Source organism: Gymnoscopelus braueri (assembly GCF_963280865.1).
Source record: "Gymnoscopelus braueri genome assembly, chromosome: 8".
Lineage (NCBI taxonomy): Eukaryota > Metazoa > Chordata > Actinopteri > Myctophiformes > Myctophidae > Gymnoscopelus > Gymnoscopelus braueri.
In genome coordinates this window covers 11,057,854-11,079,074 of record NC_137609.1, presented here as the reverse complement: position 1 = coordinate 11,079,074, position 21,221 = coordinate 11,057,854, and the positions used below count along the sequence as shown (strand labels likewise).

At 40.8% G+C, this 21,221-nt stretch overlaps 1 protein-coding gene and 1 long non-coding RNA gene across 2 annotated transcripts in view; both read left to right on the top strand.

Annotated features, from left to right (window-relative positions):
• LOC308090621 overlaps positions 1–20,603 on the top strand; it is a 306,248-nt gene extending 285,645 nt beyond the window's left edge. The window contains exon 2 of the long non-coding RNA XR_013933643.1: positions 19,942–20,603. This is a non-coding gene — a long non-coding RNA (uncharacterized lncRNA). The remainder of the gene's footprint in view (positions 1–19,941) is intronic.
• Positions 3,351–20,603, top strand: adssl (adenylosuccinate synthase, like). The gene is made up of 13 exons (XM_080435856.1): positions 3,351–3,696; positions 6,436–6,538; positions 7,056–7,124; positions 7,227–7,277; positions 7,850–7,916; positions 8,300–8,407; positions 8,730–8,811; positions 10,331–10,457; positions 11,205–11,359; positions 12,792–12,916; positions 13,556–13,653; positions 17,622–17,771; positions 19,783–20,603. The coding sequence occupies exons 1-13, from the start codon at positions 3,451–3,453 to the stop codon at positions 19,833–19,835; spliced, it is 1,434 nt and encodes a 477-aa protein (XP_080291982.1). The 5' UTR covers positions 3,351–3,450; the 3' UTR covers positions 19,836–20,603.
• Positions 20,604–21,221: the final 618 nt, after the last annotated feature.

The following is a 21,221-nucleotide window of genomic DNA, read 5'->3' as shown; positions in this document are numbered from 1 at the left end:
CTAGCTGGGTTGCCTCATGCTACAGAAGGAGATAGGCTACTTACTTATTCAAACATTTAGATCAAGGGTTTTCAACTGATTCTGAACCAGGGACCACCACCCTGACTGAGAACCAACCTGGGGACCACCGTTGCATGTTGGGTGGGGATATGGACTAAGATTAGTGCTTTGGTAACACTTTCTATGCATCCCATATCTATACATCCCACTGTTTCTCAACCAATGGTCCACGAGACTACTAGTGGTCCATGGCATAATTAGGTCTGCAGGTGGTCCATGGGATTATTATTATTATTTTTTTATAAAATACCTTTGTTAAATGTATTAAAATAATATTTAATAAGTCCATCAAATGTAAGAAAATATTTGAATTAATAGGCGTGGTGTGGGAGAAAAAATGACTGTTAAGGGCTTGATTTAATTTGTTGCATGATACTATGTGCAACAAATTGTATCAATGCGAGGCATTATTTAACAGAAATATGCGAGTGGTCCAGAGCTTTAAAAAAAAGCTTGAGAATGAGAACCACTGATCTATTCCTATCCCACGGTTACACTTATTCCATTCTCTTACTTTATCCAACCTTCCACTAAACTCATGTTAACTGATGTACTGATTTGCATCTTATGTATGAGTGAGCAGACACATGTGATTATATGGGCACATTTCCTAATAATGGTGACTCAATCAGGCAATCCGGTTCACTTCCCTTTCTTGAGATTTTGGAATTTCTTGACCTCTGACTTCCCAATAGTCTCGCGTAGCCAGACAACTATTTCACAATCTCTGAATGCTACAGTATATCGGAAACATTTGAAAATTGTGGGAGGCAACAGTCTGGCCACGCGAGACTAACTTCCCAGTAACTGACAACATTGACGCATCATCAAAGGTCACCAGGTCATTTAGTGCACTGTTCCGTGGAAGAAAATATTCACTTTCACTTTCCTACATTACTAAATGCATGCTCATGGACCACATGCAATACCTTCACGGACCACCAGTGGTCCACGGACCACCTGTTGAAAACCCCTGATTTAGATGATTCATTGAGGATTGGAATAAAAAAATATGTAGTTTTTCAGCAATAAAAAAAACAACAAGATGAACTAGATGGCTCGAGGGCCATCATTACATTTTCCCCTTCTTTCAATTCAGACCAGTGTCATTGCATGCTCTCTATAAAATGTGCTTCATACCAGCAGAAGAGTAGATAAAAAATATATGAAACAAGAAAGATCAAGGTCAGGTTTAAAGCTGTTTATTCTTAACCCTCTATGCTAGAGGCAGTGTCCTATCAAATGAAAAGTGTTTGACCTTTTGTCTGGTGGGAAGGTGGAGAGGGAAGTCCTCTCTGGAAGCAAAGCCGCATGGGACACAGTGCCACCAATTGGCAAGATAAATATCACTTTTTATTGTGTTTAGGGACGGTTTATGCACATGCATATAAAATGAATGATATGCATGTTGTGCACGAGTATGTAAAGAGGTATGTTTGATTGTTTAAATACTTTATTTATATACCAAAGCTGTGTTTATTTTTTATTTTTGGTCATTGTACAGGTAGACCACTTTAGTTCAGGCAATATCGGTTGACTTCCAGGTATCGTCAAAATAAAATTAAAAAAATCATGTCAAGGACCCCATATTGATACATATTAGACCATGGACCCTGATTTTAAAATATTTGGTGCCAGGGACCCCAGTAAGAGATTATTTTTGTTAGATTAGATTTTGTACAGAATAGTATAACTGACTATACTGTAGGTGAGGAGATAACAGTGGAGAAAGTGTACCCTATGATTTGAATACAATGGTCATTCTCATACATCCTCTCACTGGGCTAACTCTGGTGAAATTAATCTGTTCCTCATTGGACCCCTGGGGGTCCCCGGACCCCACTTTGACACCCACTGGTTTAGGCTGGCTAAGGGCCCTCTTAATTGGCCTGATTCAAACCCTTAGAGGGTTAAGTGGTTTCACACTGGGACAGATTTTTTTGTTTTTGCTAACCATGATCCAATATGAATAACAGCGCTGTTGAAGATGTTCTGTATCTAATGAAATCATGTCAAAACATCTTGTGACTCTCTTCTGGGGGACAGCACACCTCTTTACTGTCATTTTAACCACATAGACTGATTCATTGTCGACATAGAGCAACAGAGTTTCTTTAGATTCTGTACCATACAGGAACATAAGATCTAGATTAGAATAAAAAAAAGGCCATTGGAAACAAGAGTCTTTCAAATAGACATGAGTTAATAAAGGGACCTTTATTCATGTTGTGAAAGCACTCATTAGGAGAGAGGACACAAGGTCAGCAGAACAGTCAGTCCTGCAGTCATGCCTGCAGTACACAAGCATGACCTGACTCATTATTATCATTCTATGGAAATGTGTAATGAATAGCTAATAGAGAGAATGTCTGTGTACTTTTGGGTGCTAATTGTGGCTTTGTACTGTTTTGATATTATGTATGTTGCATGATAACGTGATTGTTTTGTCTGTTTATTGAAAACAATAAAATAATTAAAGAAATGTATTAAAGGGGGAGAGGGGGGGGTTACACAAATAACATTCAGAAGAAAACACTGACATCTGCTGGGAGAAGTCAGAAGTGCACTTCCTCTGACACCAGCGTTGCCATGTCCGCTTATTATAAGCGACTTTGGGCTTGTATTTCCTGTAAAGTCTCTTTTAATGAAGTTCTATCAACCTCATAGACACATGATAAACAGAAAAAGTGCAAAACCATGGCATCAGCTCTTTAAGCCCCCTGGTGGTGTTTTTATGGTGTTTTACGTCTTCTCTGACTATTTTGAGTTTCTACCTGGAGGTTGAAACCTTGAGGGTAAAAACATACCCTCCCCCTCATTATCATAACACAACAGGTGTGGGCATGAGGAGGAGGGACTAGGACAGGTGGGTGGTGCTAAGGTGGTGGAGGAGGTGCTAAGGTGAGAACCAGGTATACTTAATGAACTGGACTACTGGAGGCTTAAAAAAACATAACATTTTTTTTAAATTTTAACCATTTCTGTACACTTTTTTGAAAAAAAGTCTTCCTCCTAGAATAACCATAATACCTGATGATTATGTTTTAGGGGGGGGGGGGATCACTGAAAATCACGGCACCCCGTCTTTAAATATTGGTAGTTGCGGGTTGCGGGGTTTTTCCCATTGTACAAATGGAACCAAATGGACCCGTTTATACACTGTCAGAGTTAAGGGGAGACCTTGACATTTTAAAGTTTGAGAACCACTGGGCTAGACGTGAGTCGCTTCTTCTGGGCTTTAGTTTTCACAGACCCCGGTGGTTGGCGGCTTGTTTCTCTCGCAGAATTTGGCAACACCGTGTGACGCCAGAACCGCGCTAAAAGCACTTTCCGGCGGCGAGGCCATTGAACCTCCTCTCAGCACAAACACACAGAGCACTAGAGAGCAGCATGGCGTCCAACACCATGTTGTCCAACGGCCAGGAAACAACCAGCGCCGCCGCCTCCTCCCTCAACGGCGAGCCGGCGACCAAGCGGCCGCGGGACTCTCACTCCTCCAGCCAGGAGGCCCTCCGCGTGCCCAGGGAGCCCCGCAACAAGGTGACGGTGGTCCTGGGGGCGCAGTGGGGCGACGAGGGCAAGGGGAAGGTGGTCGACCTGCTCGCCATGGACGCGGACATCGTATGCAGGTGTCAGGTAAGATATATATAAAGGCACGATACCGTTGGTTACAATGTAATCCGTTACAGTCTGTCTGGGGAATACTGTGGATCCCAACGTGTTGGATTGGTTGTTAGAAGATCAAGAGGCTAGATGGTACATATTCATGCTGTGTGTGTGTGTGTGTGGCAGGGCTCTGAGGCTCTCTAGTGTTAGCGACCTGGATACAAAATGGCCCTCTGTGTGTGTTATAGTCAGGGTTGCCAGATCTGTTTATTATAATTTCCCCGCAAGAGTTTATTTGAAAATAGCCGATCTACAAGCTCGTAGGTCTGCTATTATCAAATAGCTGATGTATATGTTAAAGTGCTCATGTGGCCCATAGTCGCTTCTTTTGGGCTGGTTTTCCTAGACCTGGTTGCTTGTTTCTCTCACCGAATCTGGCAACACTGGTTATAGCTCCGTCGTACGACAGTATCGCTCACGCGCAGTGTTGGGAGAAGTACTCATATTTTTTTTCACTTGAGTAAAAGTATTAATACCAAAATGTAGAAATACTCTTGACTGTTACAAGTAAAAGTCCGGTATTAAAAAGTGAGAGTAAAAGTACAAAAATATTGGCATAAAAATATACTTGAGTACCTAAAGTAAAAGTACTCATTATACAAAATGTCCCATTTCAAGTTTTCAAATGTGTACAAATCTTTTGAAAACAGCAGATCTACAAGCTCACAATGCGTCGCATATGTGAGCTTGTAGATCGGATATTTTCAAATGGCCCATATAGGGCTGAAGTGGTTAATGCAGAGTAACTACCTAAAGTAGAAGCACTCATTATGCAAGAATGTCCCGTTTCACACGTTTTCCAATTGTCTAAAATCCTTTGAAAGTAGCAGATCTACGAGGTCACACATTGTGAGCTTGGTTGTGTGAGTGTGCGTGAGTGAGCTAGCGCGTGCGTGGGTACCAGTAGGTATGTGATGTTTTAACGTGTGAAAGCAGGTGGTTGATGTCCAGATGGTGATGAGGTGAGAACCCATGACACCACCTTAAGGGATCTATTAGTGTTGCCATGTCTGCCTATTATAAGCGACTTTGGGCTTTGTTTTTCTAAAGTTGCTTGTAGATATTGGTGGGTTGCCGTTTTCAAGGCTTGTTCCTACTCCCTAAAGTCAGGGGTCATCACCATGCTTGTGATCAATATTTTTGTCACAGACAAACAAAATAACTGGTCAATAATTTTTTCCAGAAACACAAATGACTAGCCCTAAATGAAAACATGAGAAAGGCATGAGATCCATTTAGCCACTGCCTTTTCATCTGATAGATCGCTAATTCAAATAATGCAAAGAGAATAATTATTATTATGAATGAAAAAAATATAAATTATGAAAATTTGATTTATGGGACTTAAAATCCTGATGCTTGCACTAGATTTGATCTTTTTATATAGAAAGAAATGTTGACATTTCAGTTCCATCTGTAAGTTTATTTATTTTTCTCAGTTCCCTATCTGCTGGAAATGTTTAGTCAAATGGTTTGTCTGCAAGTGTCTTTCCAAGGTCCCTTTCTTCACCATCAGGTTGCTCAGATTGTGGAAAACAACAAAATAAGCTACCATAGTTATGCAGACGATACACAAATCTCCATAACCATTGGACTATGTATGGTCCAATGCAAACACTGAGTAAATGCATTGAACAAATCAACAATTGGATATGCCATAATTTTCTTCAATTAAACAAAGGCAAAACTGAAATAATAGTTTTTGGAGCCAAGAAAAACAGATTAAAAGTCAGGGCCCATCCAATCGGTAATGTTAAAAACCTCTAGCCAAGTCAAAAACCTTGCTGTAGTCATGGACTTAGACACTTAGACACATTTGAACCACAAAAAAAAGAGCCATGGACAAGTCTTGCCATGGATATGTTGATGATGATCCCTGCCTAAAGTGTAAGTTGCTTATTTGGGCTTGTTTCCTATTGTTGTTTAAACCAGTGGTTCTCAAACATTTTCATGGCAAGAAAGGACCCCTATATTAATATGCATTTGTCCGCATACCCACCCCCCCACCCTCATCTGAAAATATTTTGTGCTAGAGACCCCCCCACCCCCCATACCAGATTTGTGTTGTTAAAAAATGTTTCTCAAAAATATTTCAAAATTTTCACTTTTCCCCCCCAAGATTCTTTTGAAAATAGCATGTCTAAGTGGCCTAGTCGCTTCTTTTGGGCTTGTTTTCCTAGACCTGGTTGCTTATTTCTCTCAAAATCTGGCAACACTGGGACCTACAGTATAACAATGATATGCAACAAGGCCTTACAGCAGCCCTAGCACTTCCTGTAGTGTGAGAACTTTTTCAACTTTAAAGCCACATAATCCTATTGTTCATGTAATTGAGTCGATTTTACGACGAGTAAAACAAATGCATTCAGCAAGATGGCAGATGTTTTGTATTATACAAACTGACATGTTTAAAGCTGCTGGCCTTAACTTGTTTTATTGAATGAAACGTTAGTTTAACCAATTTGTATGGTACAGTATGTAAACTAAAACCAATACCTAGCACATCCTCAGTGTTTGGAGGTGGCTCCCTACTCTTCCCATGAGAAATGTAGACACTGTAGTGACTAGTATGAAAACTACCAGGCGACAAATCCGGGTTTCTACAGAGTTTTATCGTCTCATGATGGCTCGCTTCCCCTTTTTTGAATGGTGCTGGTATTTACATTGTCACACTACAACTAAATGCATACTTAAATGTTTTCTGTCCAGGGCGGCAACAATGCCGGTCATACCGTGGTGGTGGATTCGGTGGAGTATGACTTCCACCTGCTGCCAAGTGGCGTGCTCAACAAGAAGGCACTGTCCTTCATTGGTATGTAATGTCACGCTGCTGGTCACAAAAATTCTTTCACAGCTGCCTTTGTTCTAGTCGCGCGGGGAGGAGGAGGAAGTCCCTTGGATTTCTCTGCCCTGTGACAACAGTGACACACTGTGCATTGTGACCCTGAATGTACGGCAGTACACAGTAAAAGTCTCAGTGCTAATTTAACTCGGAGTGTATTAACCCGTTAAGACCTGAGGCGATTCTTAAAAAAATTATAAATCCTAACCGTTTTTTGAAAAACAAAATGTTTTCACGGTTTTTCAAAAATAGCAGATCTACAAGCTCATAGCGCGGCACTCGGTGCCGCGCTATGAGCTTGTAGATCTGCTATTTTTGAATAGCCAAATAAATCTAAAGTGACACAGATGCGTTCCAGGTCTTAATGGGCTAATGGAACCAAATGGACCCTTACACGTCCATTTTTATGAAGAGGGCATGAACAATGTACAGACATAATGGGTTGTTGCAGGCTGCTTCAGTAATATTTTCTCTGTCCGTAACACAGGTAATGGGGTGGTGATACACTTACCTGGTCTCTTTGAAGAGGCTGCAAAGAACCTGCAGAAAGGAAAAGGTACGCTATGAGTCATTAAATGGAAAGTGTTAATATGCCGTGTTTTAGTTTATTAAATAATTTGGAATACATGTTTGAAATGTGATTTTTCTTCTTGTCCAGCGCTGCAAGGATGGGAGCAGAGGTTAAAGATTTCTGATCGTGCTCACATTGGTAAGATTTATTTGTACGGCCCTGCATATCTCAAATGTTGGGAAACTCTTGCAGACTCCACATCATGTGATGTGGAAAAAGGGGCGAGTTTCAATATAAATAAACATTACATAAGAGGAACCCCCCCTCGCAAAGCCTCTCTCACACACACACACACACACACACACACACACACACACACACACACACACTGGTACAATATAAACAAGGATAAAACTTGGTCAAAGGCCAAGGTAAAGATTATACTGTACAGTAGTAGTGTTAAACAAGAAGTAGGCAAGACGAATGATCATATGCTGAAGATGGAAAGTTTTCATTTATATTATGCCTAAAACAAGCTTGATATATGCAATCATGCAGATGTGAACTGATATGACTTCTAATAAAAATATGAATGGGAAAAAAGTAATGTTAAACAAAATAAGCCTGCTTAGAGCATGCTACGGACACATTAACTTCAAATCAGCTTCAGTCTCCTGACTTAAGTCTGTGTCCACAATGCCCACTTCATAATCATTCTTTGTCACAATGGCATTTCTTTCCTGATGGGCGGTTGATTTTCCTTTCCGCAGTGTTCAACTTCCACCAAGCTGTGGATGGGATCCAGGAACAACAGAGGCACCTACAGTCAGGAAAAAAGTAAGCCTGTTACAGTTAAAACATAACCACTTAAACCCTATACTTAGCTGACCACATTTCCATGCGCACAATACTAGATCCCTCTCCAGTGTCACTAAATAATCTTTGTAGAAAATAGCTCAAATAGCTCACAACGCATCGCGTTGCGATGCATTGTGAACTTGTAGATCTGCTGTTTTTGCCGAATGTTATCCCCAGAATAGGGATGCTAGGGTTCAGGTACTGTATGTCTGGATCTTCACTTGCATGGTTGGTTTGTTTCTTGTATTCATTAAACTTTTGGTACCACGAAATTGCTAATTTATCTGACCTAAATCTTGACAAATATGCACTGGTGCTGATGAGATCTTTTGTGTCCCTTTTTTTTGTGGTTTGTGATCCAGTTTGGGAACCACCAAGAAGGGCATTGGCCCCGCCTACTCCTCGAAAGCAGCTCGGAACGGTCTGAGAGTCTGTGACCTTGTCTCTGACTTCAAGGTCTTCGAGGAGAAGTGAGTGTGTTGATTTTGTAGTTATTGTTGGGTTCGCACAAATGCTTGAATTAAATATTTTGATGTTTTAGGTAATTTTATTTTATTGAGACAGGGTAGTGTAGAGACAAGAAAGCAAGCAGAGAGCTGGACAAACATAGACATTGTGGAAAATAGAAATAATTGTGTGCAGCTCCCCGTTTCAAGTTTAAACTTTTCAAAACGATAGAAGGACAAATACTTTTAGAACACGACCACTTTTGTGTTCAGTAGGAAGTATGAGTTCTTATCTTGAATGGCAGATTGCTTAGACGGTCCCCCCCTTTTTTTCTTTTTAATGCAGGTTCCGTGTGTTGGCTGAGCACTTCCTGACAATGTACCCTAATCTGAACGTGGACATTGACGGTGAGCTCAAGGAGCTGAAGGTGAGTGCAGCTCAGCATGTGATTTCAGCATGTGATTTCAGCATGTGATTTCAGCATGTAATTTCTATCTTTCCCTGTGCCTGTAAAGATACAGTAGACTAGGGGTTTTCAACGTCTGGATATAGAGCTTTTACTTTTTCACTTTAAAAAAAAAAAAACATTTAATAAATAACCCAGCGAAATATCTCTGGACATGTTTTCAAGTCCTTTATAATAATGTTTTTCAATATAGCATAATGAAATGCATTAACTTGAGCCATGGTGATATGGTGCAGTACATTTGGGCGATAAAAAGAGATAATGGCCCAGGCATTCGTCGTTGTCCGAGGTTATCCAACCAAGGGCAACTGTGAATGTCCTTGGTAGGGCTTTAACTGACTAGTCGTCTAGTATATATAACCACTAGTCGACCTTGTTGGTACTAGTCAAATAGTATGTATTTTTTATGCAGTCCTACAAGGTAGCAAGCTAATTAATTTTAGTCACACCTGTACAGTTTTCTTTTTAAAATTACAAACGGAGCATATAGTGTAATGACTGGTGAAGTTGGTTTCAGGTTGGATATTCACCCAGTTGGATAATATCGCAAAATCTAGCAACACTGCTAGCGAGTAGTCTAGCCTTGTTATTGACCAACAGCTGGATTTACTGTGTACTTTGTTTAACGAGAGACACTGCAGACAAAGTCATTTTGGTGAGTCCAGTGTCCATTCCTTATACATAGGTTTCCGCGCGACGTCATCACAGAGCAGAATGCGCAATCTGTGCATGCCCGGGGTAGAACGAACCCGGAAGTGCCCTTCACTCTGTTGTTGTGTTCGGGAGTTAGATAGGCATAATGCTGCTATTATAGGCATAATAGGCATAATGCTGCTATTGTATACAAATAAAAGACTAACAGATCCAACTTCCGACAAATCATTTTTATTGAGTAAACAAGATATTACAAACTGCATAATTAATCTACTTTCATTAAACCCGGTGAAGACCATTTCTTTTATGAATGTAGATTTGACCAGAGCTGCTGTGGGTAATAGCGCCCTCTATAGGCTCACCCCTCCACTGCGCGCGCATATCCTCTCATGTTTACAAACCGGAAACCCGTCTATTGTAGCAGCTAAAATGTATTTGGATTGTGGCAATTGCGAAATGTTGTTCTTTGTTACAGTGTAACGTTCTCAACACGTGCGTTTGTTTGTTTATATCCGCTGTCATGGCAACCTAGCTGCTGTGAAATGCCGTGCCCCAGAGCGTCTTTATTATTACATAATAGTTAAACCTCCACTAGTCGACTAGTTGACTACCGGTGGGTCAAATTTGTCAACTAGTGAAAATCTCGTGAAAGCCCTAGTCCTTACTAATAATTTGTTTATCACATTCCCATAGTCTTATTAAGTCATTAAAAACAAAGCAACTGTGGCAGCCATGTTTGGAGGAAAAAAATGCTGATTCATTTTCAATTGAAGCCATGTTGTACATACCACACTTACCTATGGCATGGTTCTGCTGTTTCCTACAGGTCTATGCTGAGAGATTGCGTCCTCTAGTGACCGATGGAGTGTACTTCATGCACAAAGCCCTTACTGGACCCACTAAGAAGATCCTGGTGGAGGGGGCCAATGCCGCCCTCCTGGATATCGACTTTGGTGAGAGATTTGTGGGATCTCGCTCTTTCTCTCTATCTATTTATTTGGGCGGGGCAGGGTGATGACGTGCCATTAGAGATAAATAAACTTGTTGCACGTGTTAAGCCCGGTTTACTACTGCTCAGTGCTCGAATCCGGTTTAGAGCCCGCCTATAATCCACTAATTTGCAAACACATGCGTGCATGCACCCAGACCATTTCTCTGTCCTCTCTAAACTGCATCGCTAGCAAAAAATAAGTTAATAAATAATCAATATAATGAACGAACCTTCGGATGTTCTGGGCCAGCCACCGGGCAAGCTGATAAATACACACACTTAGACTGTAATAATGAATTGCTTCATGTTTGCCTAACTGTTATAACGTAACTCATTCCCTGCCACTGACGTAATAAACGTAATTATTCCCGTTTACCAATGCTGCCACTGACGCAAAAAACGTAATTTTCATTTTTTCATTTTTTTTTTTTTTTAATTTGACCCAAAGACCAAGGAGATATGATTTTTCGAAGATCTAGACTCCCATCCACTTCCTTGTTAACTTAAAACGTAAAAATTCTGTATCTCGGCTCCTGAGTACTTTATTTTTTTCGATGAAAAATCTCTGGCAGTGGGCAAACGCGGCCAGCAATAATTGTGGCAGTGAATGAGTTAATTATAACTTTGTCGTTTTAATAATGGTGCAGACATGAAACTGAACTTTACTGAATTGCTTTAACATTGTGCCTTTTTGTTTTTTCTCTCCCAGGGACTTATCCTTTTGTGACGTCATCAAACTGCACCGTGGGAGGAGTCTGTACCGGGCTGGGTGTGCCACCATCCCATGTGGGCAGAGTGTACGGCGTGGTCAAAGCTTACACCACCCGGGTGGGCGTCGGGGCGTTCCCCACAGAGCAGGACAACGTGAGTAGAGGGACTACATTGATCAGTGTCCGAGTGTCCGTTCATTAACCACTTTACACCTGGCATCCCCATTTTGGGCATGTCATTATTATAGGCAATAATATTTCCAAAGTTGCAAAAAAATTCAGCTCTGTACAAGCTCACAACATCGCATCGTGACACTTGGTGAGCTTGTAGATCTGCTATTTTCGTTATTCGCTGTACGGCAAAGTATAACGTAAATACGGCTTAAGTGATTAATGCCTGACTTGTCCTACATTTTAACGGAGAAAGGTCCCACTCAAATCAGGTTAACTTTTTGGTCTATAGTGTGACATACCCCCAGGAAGGAGCGGGTAAGCAAATGAATCGGGCAATTTTTTACATGGGTCAGTGGAGGCAAAGGGGGAGGGTCTGTTTGCCTTTAGAAACCTAGGCCATTTGGAGTGAGAAAAGGGCATCAGACTTGGAAGTACAGGCAAATCTACGGCCCAGGCAGTTTCACAACACTGCTGACGTATGAGCCAGCTCCAGATAGGAGCAAAGGCTGGAGTTTCAGGACCGCATTTCTAGGACTGTAGTTATTTACAGTCGTGTCGGGGATGGGGAGCACTTCTTTTATTTCTCTCAACATCCTGCATACGTGCAATTTCAAAACGGGTCATAACCTATTTAGCCTAGCTTACCAAATCAGACAAGTGTTCATCGTCGCACGGGGCCTTGTGCAGGCAAGTCTCAAGACCTTGCTGGCACTACCTGCCTTGTTTTCCATTATTCTATTAATATTTTAACACACAAAAAAACCTTCTAAATTTTACATGTAACGCTCAATGCACAAAACCACTCAGTCAATGTCTGTAGATGGGGGTTGTTAATGTTTAAATATGGTTATTTCTGGTCTGGGCCGAGAAGCTGCCCATGTCTTCTGTTTGCCTGGGTCGTAGGTCTGACATGGCATCTTAATTTTAGCGGTACTATACATTTGTCAAAACTCAGAATTAAATCTGCAATCCGTAAGTTTTATTTGCCCTCCCGACAGAAGTAATTGCAACTGTAACACTGTTGCAATTACAACTGTAACACTGTTGCAATTACAACTGTAACACTGTTGCAATTACAGTAGCATTTACCCCTCATTCAAGAGGGAATCCCTGCTTGGCCAGGGTAGATATTCAACTTTTGAGCTTCAGGCAGGGCTACTTGTCATCCAGGTGGTGTCCTACCTGACATCGGTGTCTAAATTTCTCAATGGAAGAGTAGAGAGACCGCCTCTTCAACCACTGTAGATGTACTTGTCATGTTCCACTAACATACTCTACCGTACAGATTGTTTAGAATAAAGTTCCATTCATTAAAATATGTTCCGGATTGCAGCTTTTAATATCAATGAATTACTCGGTCCCCATTGATCGATGCTTATGGCTGACTGTGTGCATTGTCTTCTGCCATTTAGGAAAAAGGGGAACTGTTGCAGACCAAGGGGAGGGAGTTTGGTGTCACCACCGGCCGCAGGCGGCGGTGTGGCTGGCTGGACCTCATCCTTGTCCGATACGCACACATGGTCAACGGCTTCTCTGCGTAAGTCATCATCAGTCATCTTGACTTGATTTGTTGCGAATGGTGAATTGAAACTGCAGCCAGAAGGGAGTGGCTTAGACCAGTGGTTCTCCAACTCTTTCATGTCAAGGACCCCCAAATTGACACTTGTTAGCCCGCGGACCCCCATTTGAAAAGATATGCCAGGGACCCCCCATAAGAGAAGATTTTTACGGCTCTAGCAGTGATTCTCAACCATTTTAATTTCAAGGACCCCCAGTTTGACATGCATTAGGCTACGGACCCCCATTTAATGGCATTTCTATCTCTGGGACCCCAATTTATATTGTAAAATCAATGTTAATTTGACTCTGAGAGTGTACAAATGGAACCAATTTGGTTCCATTTGTTACACACCCATAAGGTTCCATTTGGTTCCGAACTATCGATCATTTAGCTGGGGACCCCCTGGAACTCCCTCAAGGACCCCTGGGGGTCCCCGGACCCCACTTTGAGAACCAATGGCTTAGATTTCTCCCCATAAAGGGGTGACGACAAAAGGCAAGGTTCACCATTCTATGATGCATCTTTTATGTTATTGCCTACAACTACACCGGTCTTAGTGATATACCTGTGTTCTTGTGTGCCAAAACATTTTGATGGTTTCTCTTTGTCTTCCAGCATCGCTTTAACAAAGCTCGATATTCTGGACACGTTCAAGGAGATCAAAGTGGGCGTGGCCTACAGCGTAGATGACAAACCCCTTCCCAGCTTTCCTGGTAGGTACCACATTTGTCATTGTAGGGGTGTGACGGACATGGTTTGGTCTAGTTGCACAAACATTTTGTTAGTACGTGACTACGTGTATAACAGTGGTTCTCAAACTATTTCAAGGACCCCCAAAATGATATGTATTTGGCCGCGGACTAGTGCTGCACGATTAATCGAAAAAAGATCGTGATCTCGATTCAGACACCTATGCGATCTCGATTTTGATTTTTTTTTTTTTTTTTTTTTGCTTAATATTTTTATATTTACAAGAGAATTGTGTGAGAATCGTGATCTCAATTCTTATGGAGGAAAATCGTGATTCACATTTGAGCAAGAATCATGCAGCCCTACCGCAGACCCCCTTCTCAAATATTTTGTTCCAGGGACCCCCAGAAACAAAGATTTGAGTAAAAAATGTCTGCTTAAAAATATATATATATTCAAAGGTTTGCACAAATTTTCACGATCTTTCAAAAATAGCAGATCTACAAGCTCATAGCGCGGCACCGAGCTTGTATATCTGCTATTTTTGAATAGCCAAAGTATAAAAGGTTAACATTATTGTGACGCCATATTAACACATTTTGCTGGGGACCCCCTGGTATCCCCCCAAGGACCCCTGGGGGTCCCCGGACCCCTCTTTGAGAACCAATGGTGTATAATATAATGTATGCACAAGCCCAGTTGTGATGTCAGTGGTTTGAATCCCTTCCAAGACTGGTGTCGTGTTGCATATTGTCACTCACTATCTTGACTGTCTCTCCATTGTAATGATGTGCAAACAGGATCGTGTCCAACTTATAGACGAGATCTAAATGTCTCAATGGAGGAGGAGGCAGACCAAATACAACCACCCCAGTTGTATACGTTCTATTGTTGTAAAATGCTTATATTATTTAACCCATAAAGTCAGGGAACGCATCTGTGTCATTTTTAGATTTCTTTGGCTATTCAAAAATAGCAGATCTACAAGCTCTGCTTGCCCCCTCAGCCAAAAGTACACCCTGCGTATGTCACTGATCACATGACCTCAATCAATTATCCAGTTCTAGGCAACATAGAGGGGGGGGGGAACATTTTTCTTATTTCCACACAACAGCTCTAAGGTGTATTAAAGACATAGTTCAATGTTGAAAAGGAGTGGTCTTCCCCTTTAAATGAATCACGCTTCCTTACATGTGCATGTGTATATGTGCACAAGTATGCACATATATACACATGCACCATAGGCCTTTTCATCGGTATGGGGAACAGTTATTTTAGCACTTAGTGACTGCATCTCTCAACACCATGGTTGGTGGTTAGAATAACGAGTGGACACGGCATCAATATGAAAGAGTGTACAGTTAATGTGTTTTGCGGCAATGTAAGCATCTCACTAGCACCTCCAATAGAGCCAGGTGATAAAGGGAAAGCTGACCAAAGAGAAAACTGAAGAGTGCTAGAGAGAGCAGTAGGCTATCTGCATTTGTAGTGAAAGGACTATACACTGTTAACATTAGCCATGCATGCTACACGGGAGCTCGTCGCTGATATCCTAACGGGTGGACATGTCGTTTGTTTTGCTGATGCGTGGCGTAGGTAGCCACTGACAGATCTTTGCTGATGGCTGCATACATCCTTGCAGATATTGTATCCTTTGTTAGCATTTATGAGCGGTGATTTGCGCGTCTAGGAACCGATTGTCAGAACCAAAATTAGATACAATTTGTGGGTACCCGGTGCTTCCCATTTTGGATTCAGTTCCTACTTGGAACCGTATTTCTGTACCCAACCCTACAAATGAATGAGCACTCCGTTTCCTTCAAGTTTTTACTCGGTCTAAAAACTATTTTAACCCATTAAGACCTGGAACTTTGTCATTTTTAGATTTGAGCTAAAAAAGCATTATTTTACACTTTGGGCTATTCAAAAATAGCAGATATACAAGCTCATAGCGCGGCACCGAGTGCCGCGCTATGAGCTATGATATATGAATATATATATTTTTAAAGCGAACATTTTTAACTCAAATCGTTGCTTCTGGGGGTCCCTGGAACAAAATATTTTGATGGGGGTCCGCGGCCAAATACATATAATTTTGGGGGTCCTTGACATGAAAAAGATTGAGCACCACTGATATAGAAACATACGTTTTTCAGAAAACTGTTGAGATTTAGGAGACATGTAGAATCGGCTTCAGGTCTCAATGGGTTAACTTGCAAGGCTGTATGAGAAAACAAAAACTGTAAATTAACACAGATGCACAATGTTTTGAAATTAATGAAAGGAGTGGGGGAAAGTGGGTGAGGGTAAACATGGTATATCTGCAATATTTAAAACAAATCACTGCAACAAAAGTAGGTAGGTGCTGATCAGAAACTGAGACGGCATCATAAATTTAAACAAAATGATTTGTGAATGTGAGATTAAATAAAGGCACCAATAATTGTACAAGCAAGAGGAGGATGGAAATGACCTATGGTAATTTCTATTGTCAAACTGGGCTGAACTGACTCTTTAGGTCAACACTTGAAATATCTCTGTAGGTCTTGTAAATAATTATAAAAAATTAGGCATGCACATTTACTACCAAGGTTCAAATATTCTAGATAATATAATAATAATTTAAAAGTCAAATTTCAGTCTAACTTGAGCCAACAGTTTCTGCCATTTTAAGAATTTAGTTGATGTGCTCATGCTGAATAACTTAGTGCCATCGTAGAATAAGCTTTAGTTCTTGTACAGTCATTGAAGCATGGTCAGTTTTCCCATCATTATAAGCAGCCAAAAATAAGGAGAGCAGAGTAAGATCCGTAGTTCTAGGAAAATATTCCTCTGAACGTAGACGATCTGACATGGGTGAAATGGGAAATGCCACTACAATGGGGACAAGAGTGTAGAAAAGTAGGACAAGTCTGAGTTGAGGAGATTTTTAAAGGGTGGAAGGGCGTTTGATTTCGGGAGGGGAATGTGTGGCACAAGGCGGTTCTTAAAGGGACAAGTTCTCTGCTATTTTGGGCATGTCATTGTAGAGATGAACATTTTCAAAAATGTCAACAACAAAAAAGGTCAAATTATGAAAATATACCAGATCATTACAGTCAAGCTCACAACGTGTGACATTGACGTGTTGTGAACTCCAGTAACTGTCTGCAATTTACTGCAAAAATGTGAGCTTCTACAGCGAGACACGCGGCCATTAAATTTACATGGGAGTTTTGTGTGTGAATAATTTGTGCCGTCTGCTGTTTAACGGGCTGGTCAGGATGTTATGTTGCAAATTTATCTGATGTTGCCGCAGGCTGGTGGAATCGGACATGACTGACACACAAGATTCACTTTGAGGAGCCACTTCCTCATTATGTCCACTCAGATTCTAATCGGGTTCTTCCTATTTACATACATGCTTCAGACCCGTACAGGGAAAGCTCCCCGTTTAGTAATAGTTTTATGATGAATTATTCAGCCTTGTATGAATTGTATTCGATTAGTGTTAATGAGCTGGATTAATTTTCATGAGGATCCTTTGAACTGATACCATATTTTACCACTTAAAGGGGCCTGATGAAAACCCTAGGTTGATTTTTGAAGTATGTTTTCCAGTTCAGGTTACAATCTACAGAAAAGATCAGCCTGGGGTTTATCATGCCCATTTTAAATGGTTAAATATGGTGGTATAAATATGCTATGTCCTAATACATAGGAGTACAGCTCGGTGAAGAATATCATTGACACTAATCCAATAGAATTCATGCAGGGCTGCAGAATTCATCACAGAAATATACATTTTCAATAGTAATGCAATGTACAATTTGCTAATTGTGGCAATTCTTTTTAAATAATACTGGGAAGGCGTCAGATTTGTAATATATTGAAGTGCAATAGCAGATCGCCAAGCTCACAATGTGATGCGTGGTGAGTTTGTAGATTTGTGCCATTTTTGGCAAAAAAATAAAAATTGTTTATCACTATTTACAATGTGCTTCTATTCCAGCCAACATGGACGTTTTGACCCGGGTATCGGTGACGTACGAGACGTTACCCGGCTGGTGCTGCAGTACGGAGGGAACGCGGCGCTTCGAAGACCTGCCCTCCCAGGCGCAAAACTACATCCGCTTCATCGAGGATTTCCTGCAGTTGCCAGGTTGGTGAAAACTACACTCCTATTTTGGGTTTGCCATTACAGGAAGAAAGAGGGGGGGAAAAAGCTTACCCTGATATAATCACAATATACCATGGTGTGTCGTGTGTATATGAGAATTCTCACCCCAGAAAGACCCTCAAAGATTGTGTTCAAGTAGCTGTGCACTTAATGTGGATGGTGCATGTTATTTGCTGTGACTATGTTCTTGAAAGTGGCTGCCAATAACTACATGACATCATCTGGATTAAGTGGAGAGCATCTTCTGCAGTATTGTTGCATTAAAGGACCATACCAATCAATCAATACGTGTCAATACATACATACGTATATACTGTACTATATTATATCATAAATAAACATATGCCACTTTCCCATTAATGGATTATTTTTTTTGTTTCAATGTTCTCTTAAGTCTTTAAAACATTACTGAACATATCTAATGTCACAAACATTAGCATTTTGTTTGTAAATGAATCCTTTCTCCAGGGAAAATCTTCGGCTAGACTTTTCAAATCTATCCACGCGGTAAAATGCACTTTATCTTTTCTTTAGGGACCATCTTCGGCTAGACTTTTCAAATCAATCCATGCTTTAAAATGCACTTAAACGCAATGACAGCATAACGTTGACCAAAGTACATGCAATGATATTGTGTGTTAAATTGCCTATCTCAAGCATGTTTGAAGTCTCTGCAAGTGCTCCATTTAGAACCCAACCTATATATTAATTAAACTACAATCGAAGAAAATGGCGTTGCAGTGTGCGCTTTAGAATGGAGTCCTATGGGATCGGCAAAACGTGATCCCGAATAATTCCATTTCCGGTGGTGTTACAATGAAATGTGCCGTACTAGAAAATTGAAAAAAGTTTTTTTTTTGAAAAAAAGGAAAAAGCACCACAGCCCGTAGGCTACGGGATAAGGATAAGGATAATTCCTTTTAACAGGTCGTTCATGAAAGTCCTTGCGGTCTTGTTTCCAATGAGAACCTGTGAGCAATTGGGGTTAAGAGTCTTGCTCAGGGACAAATTTCATATCATCGGCACATATGCTGGGATAGCCTGGAATCGAACCTGGGGCAACCAGGGCCAGCTGGTTCCCTAGGCGGGCTCACTAACCACTCAGCTATGGCCGCCCCTCAATCGCCCCTCAATCGGGATCGGCGCTTTACAGTTGGATTTATCGGCCCGTAGGCTACGGGCCTGGCGGTGAGAGTGTTAAGACCTGGAACGCATCTGTGTTACGCATAGATTTCTTTAGGCTATTCAAAAATAGCAGATATACAAGCTCATAGCGCGGCACCAAGTGCCGCGCTATGAGCTTGTAGATCTGCTATTTTTGAAAAATCTTGTGTTGTTTTTGTTTTTGTTAGGATTTAGAAAACATTTTTAAGAATCGCCTCAGGTCTTAATGGGTTAAACACTTTAAATTTGGTGTCACTGTTGGGCATTCTCATACAATTTCAAAGGTTTAAAAAGAAAATGTTTGTATTAACTTGTTTGCTTGTTAAAGGGATACTTCACTTTCACATAAAATAAACATTAAAAATATATATAAAAAAAAAAAGAAGTTATGGCAAAATAAAGGCCCCCTCACACATTAGTAGGACACTCTAATCATGCGTGAGGGGGCCATGAATTTTCCATAACTTTTTTCATTTATTTTTAATATTTTTTAAATGTTTCCCCGGCCCGAAAGTGAAGTATCCCTTTAATTGTATAATTAAACTTAAATATTCTTCATATTGAAGTTTAATTTAGTTTAATAATACTTAATTACTTTTTCTATACTTAATTTGTGGGTTTTTTTTGTTTATAAGTAAAATTTTAAATGTAAGATATTTCAAATTGATTAGAAAACTTTGCACTAGGACTCTCCAAAATCGGGACCAAAAGTCTGTAATCCTTTGGGCTCTAATACCACGAGTCATAGTCAGTGGGCTAAACATGCCAGACCACCTGTAGGATGCTTTTGTATGGAGTTGAACACGTATTTGTCATTTTCTGTTTTCAGTGAAATGGGTCGGAGTTGGCAAATCCCGAGAGAGCATCATCAAGCTTTTTTGATCTGTCATTTGAAGAACAGGGATTGGGGAAGCTCTCCGTCTTTCCCGTGATGAGAACAGCTGCCCGGACAAGAACTGTATGTTTCAACCCCTAATAACATGGCGAGTTTAAAACTCCCAACCATTGCGCTACACAAAAGAACAACGCATCACCAGCAAAATTACTTGTAACATTTTAATGGCTTGTTGTGGTTCATTAATTCCTCATAGATGCAATTTATGCTGCATTCCACAGAATCTTTTCTATATTTATTAGGCTGTTGAATTTTAATAGTTGGTGCAAATGGTTCATTCAGGCTTTGACTGCACCTAGTCTAAATTTGTGTTGTTTATTGACCCTATACCTTTTTAGTTGTCACCTCTGCAGCAGCTCTGGGGTCAGCATTGCCCAGTTGGGTTGACGCGTGCAATCATCAGTTTGTGGCTGTTGTTTGCTAAACTAAATCTGGTGGGTTGCAAATATCAAAATATAAAAAGAGCTGGACCCTATCCCCTTACTCACACAAGTGTAATGTCCCAACATTTCCAGGTTTGACTGTGTAATATACATGCCAATACCAGCTTATAATTGCTGTCATTTGATGCAACATTTTAAACCTCTTTTATATAATATGTCGGAAGCCGAAGGGTTTTCGTTTATGTACATACTGTAGGCTTCAATATACAATTCCAAATGTTCCCCATAGCATTCCATTCATAATTCAAAGCAATGAATAACCTTTACTTGTTTCAACTGAAACAAAATAAATAAATAAATGTGTTCTGAAAATTGTTGTTCATTAGTAGTTTCTTTCTTTCAGCAATGTATAGCTAACTTATTATTATTAGTCAGTATTCAGACAACATGAGTACAACAGGAGTACAGGACAGGTCGCAATGACCCATTTATTTATTTTTCCCGACCCAAATCAGAATTATTTTTATTAACAGGTATATGGCTCTCTAAATGAAAATACAAGTCATCTCAGGAGTGAAGTGACAACGTAATTGCCCCGTCACATTTATGGGAGGGGCCTATTTCCTAAAATCAAAACGGCACGCATCACGAGTGCGGGATCCGATCGGCACCGAATTCGAATGGCACGTCGCACGGCCTCCAACGGTATTCCTCCCAGCGTATTCCTCTCGTCCCGGCGGCCGCGACCGGCGTCGGCGCAACCACACTTTGCAATTTCCCAGAATTGCGAAGATTCTAGTTGTAAACTGTAAGTGTATCATGCATCCTTCCATCTCCCACCACCACATCCTCCCACTGGTCAGCTAATACTCCCTTCATAATTTCTTTTCTTGCTCCTTCATCTCCTCTTTCATGCCGACCTCCCCTCCGTGGTTTAAAAGCTTTTTCAGCGCATGCAGGGATTAGGTTAATGTGCAGACAGGGTAGATT

Coding starts and splice junctions, on each gene's coding strand:
- adssl (XM_080435856.1), top strand. CDS start 3,451: ATGGCGTCCAACACCATGTTGTCCAACGGCCAGGAAACAACCAGCGCC. Junction 8,408..8,729: donor TTCAAGGTCTTCGAGGAGAA/GTGAGTGTGTTG, acceptor TTTTTAATGCAG/GTTCCGTGTGTTGGCTGAGC. Junction 8,812..10,330: donor GTGAGCTCAAGGAGCTGAAG/GTGAGTGCAGCT, acceptor TGTTTCCTACAG/GTCTATGCTGAGAGATTGCG.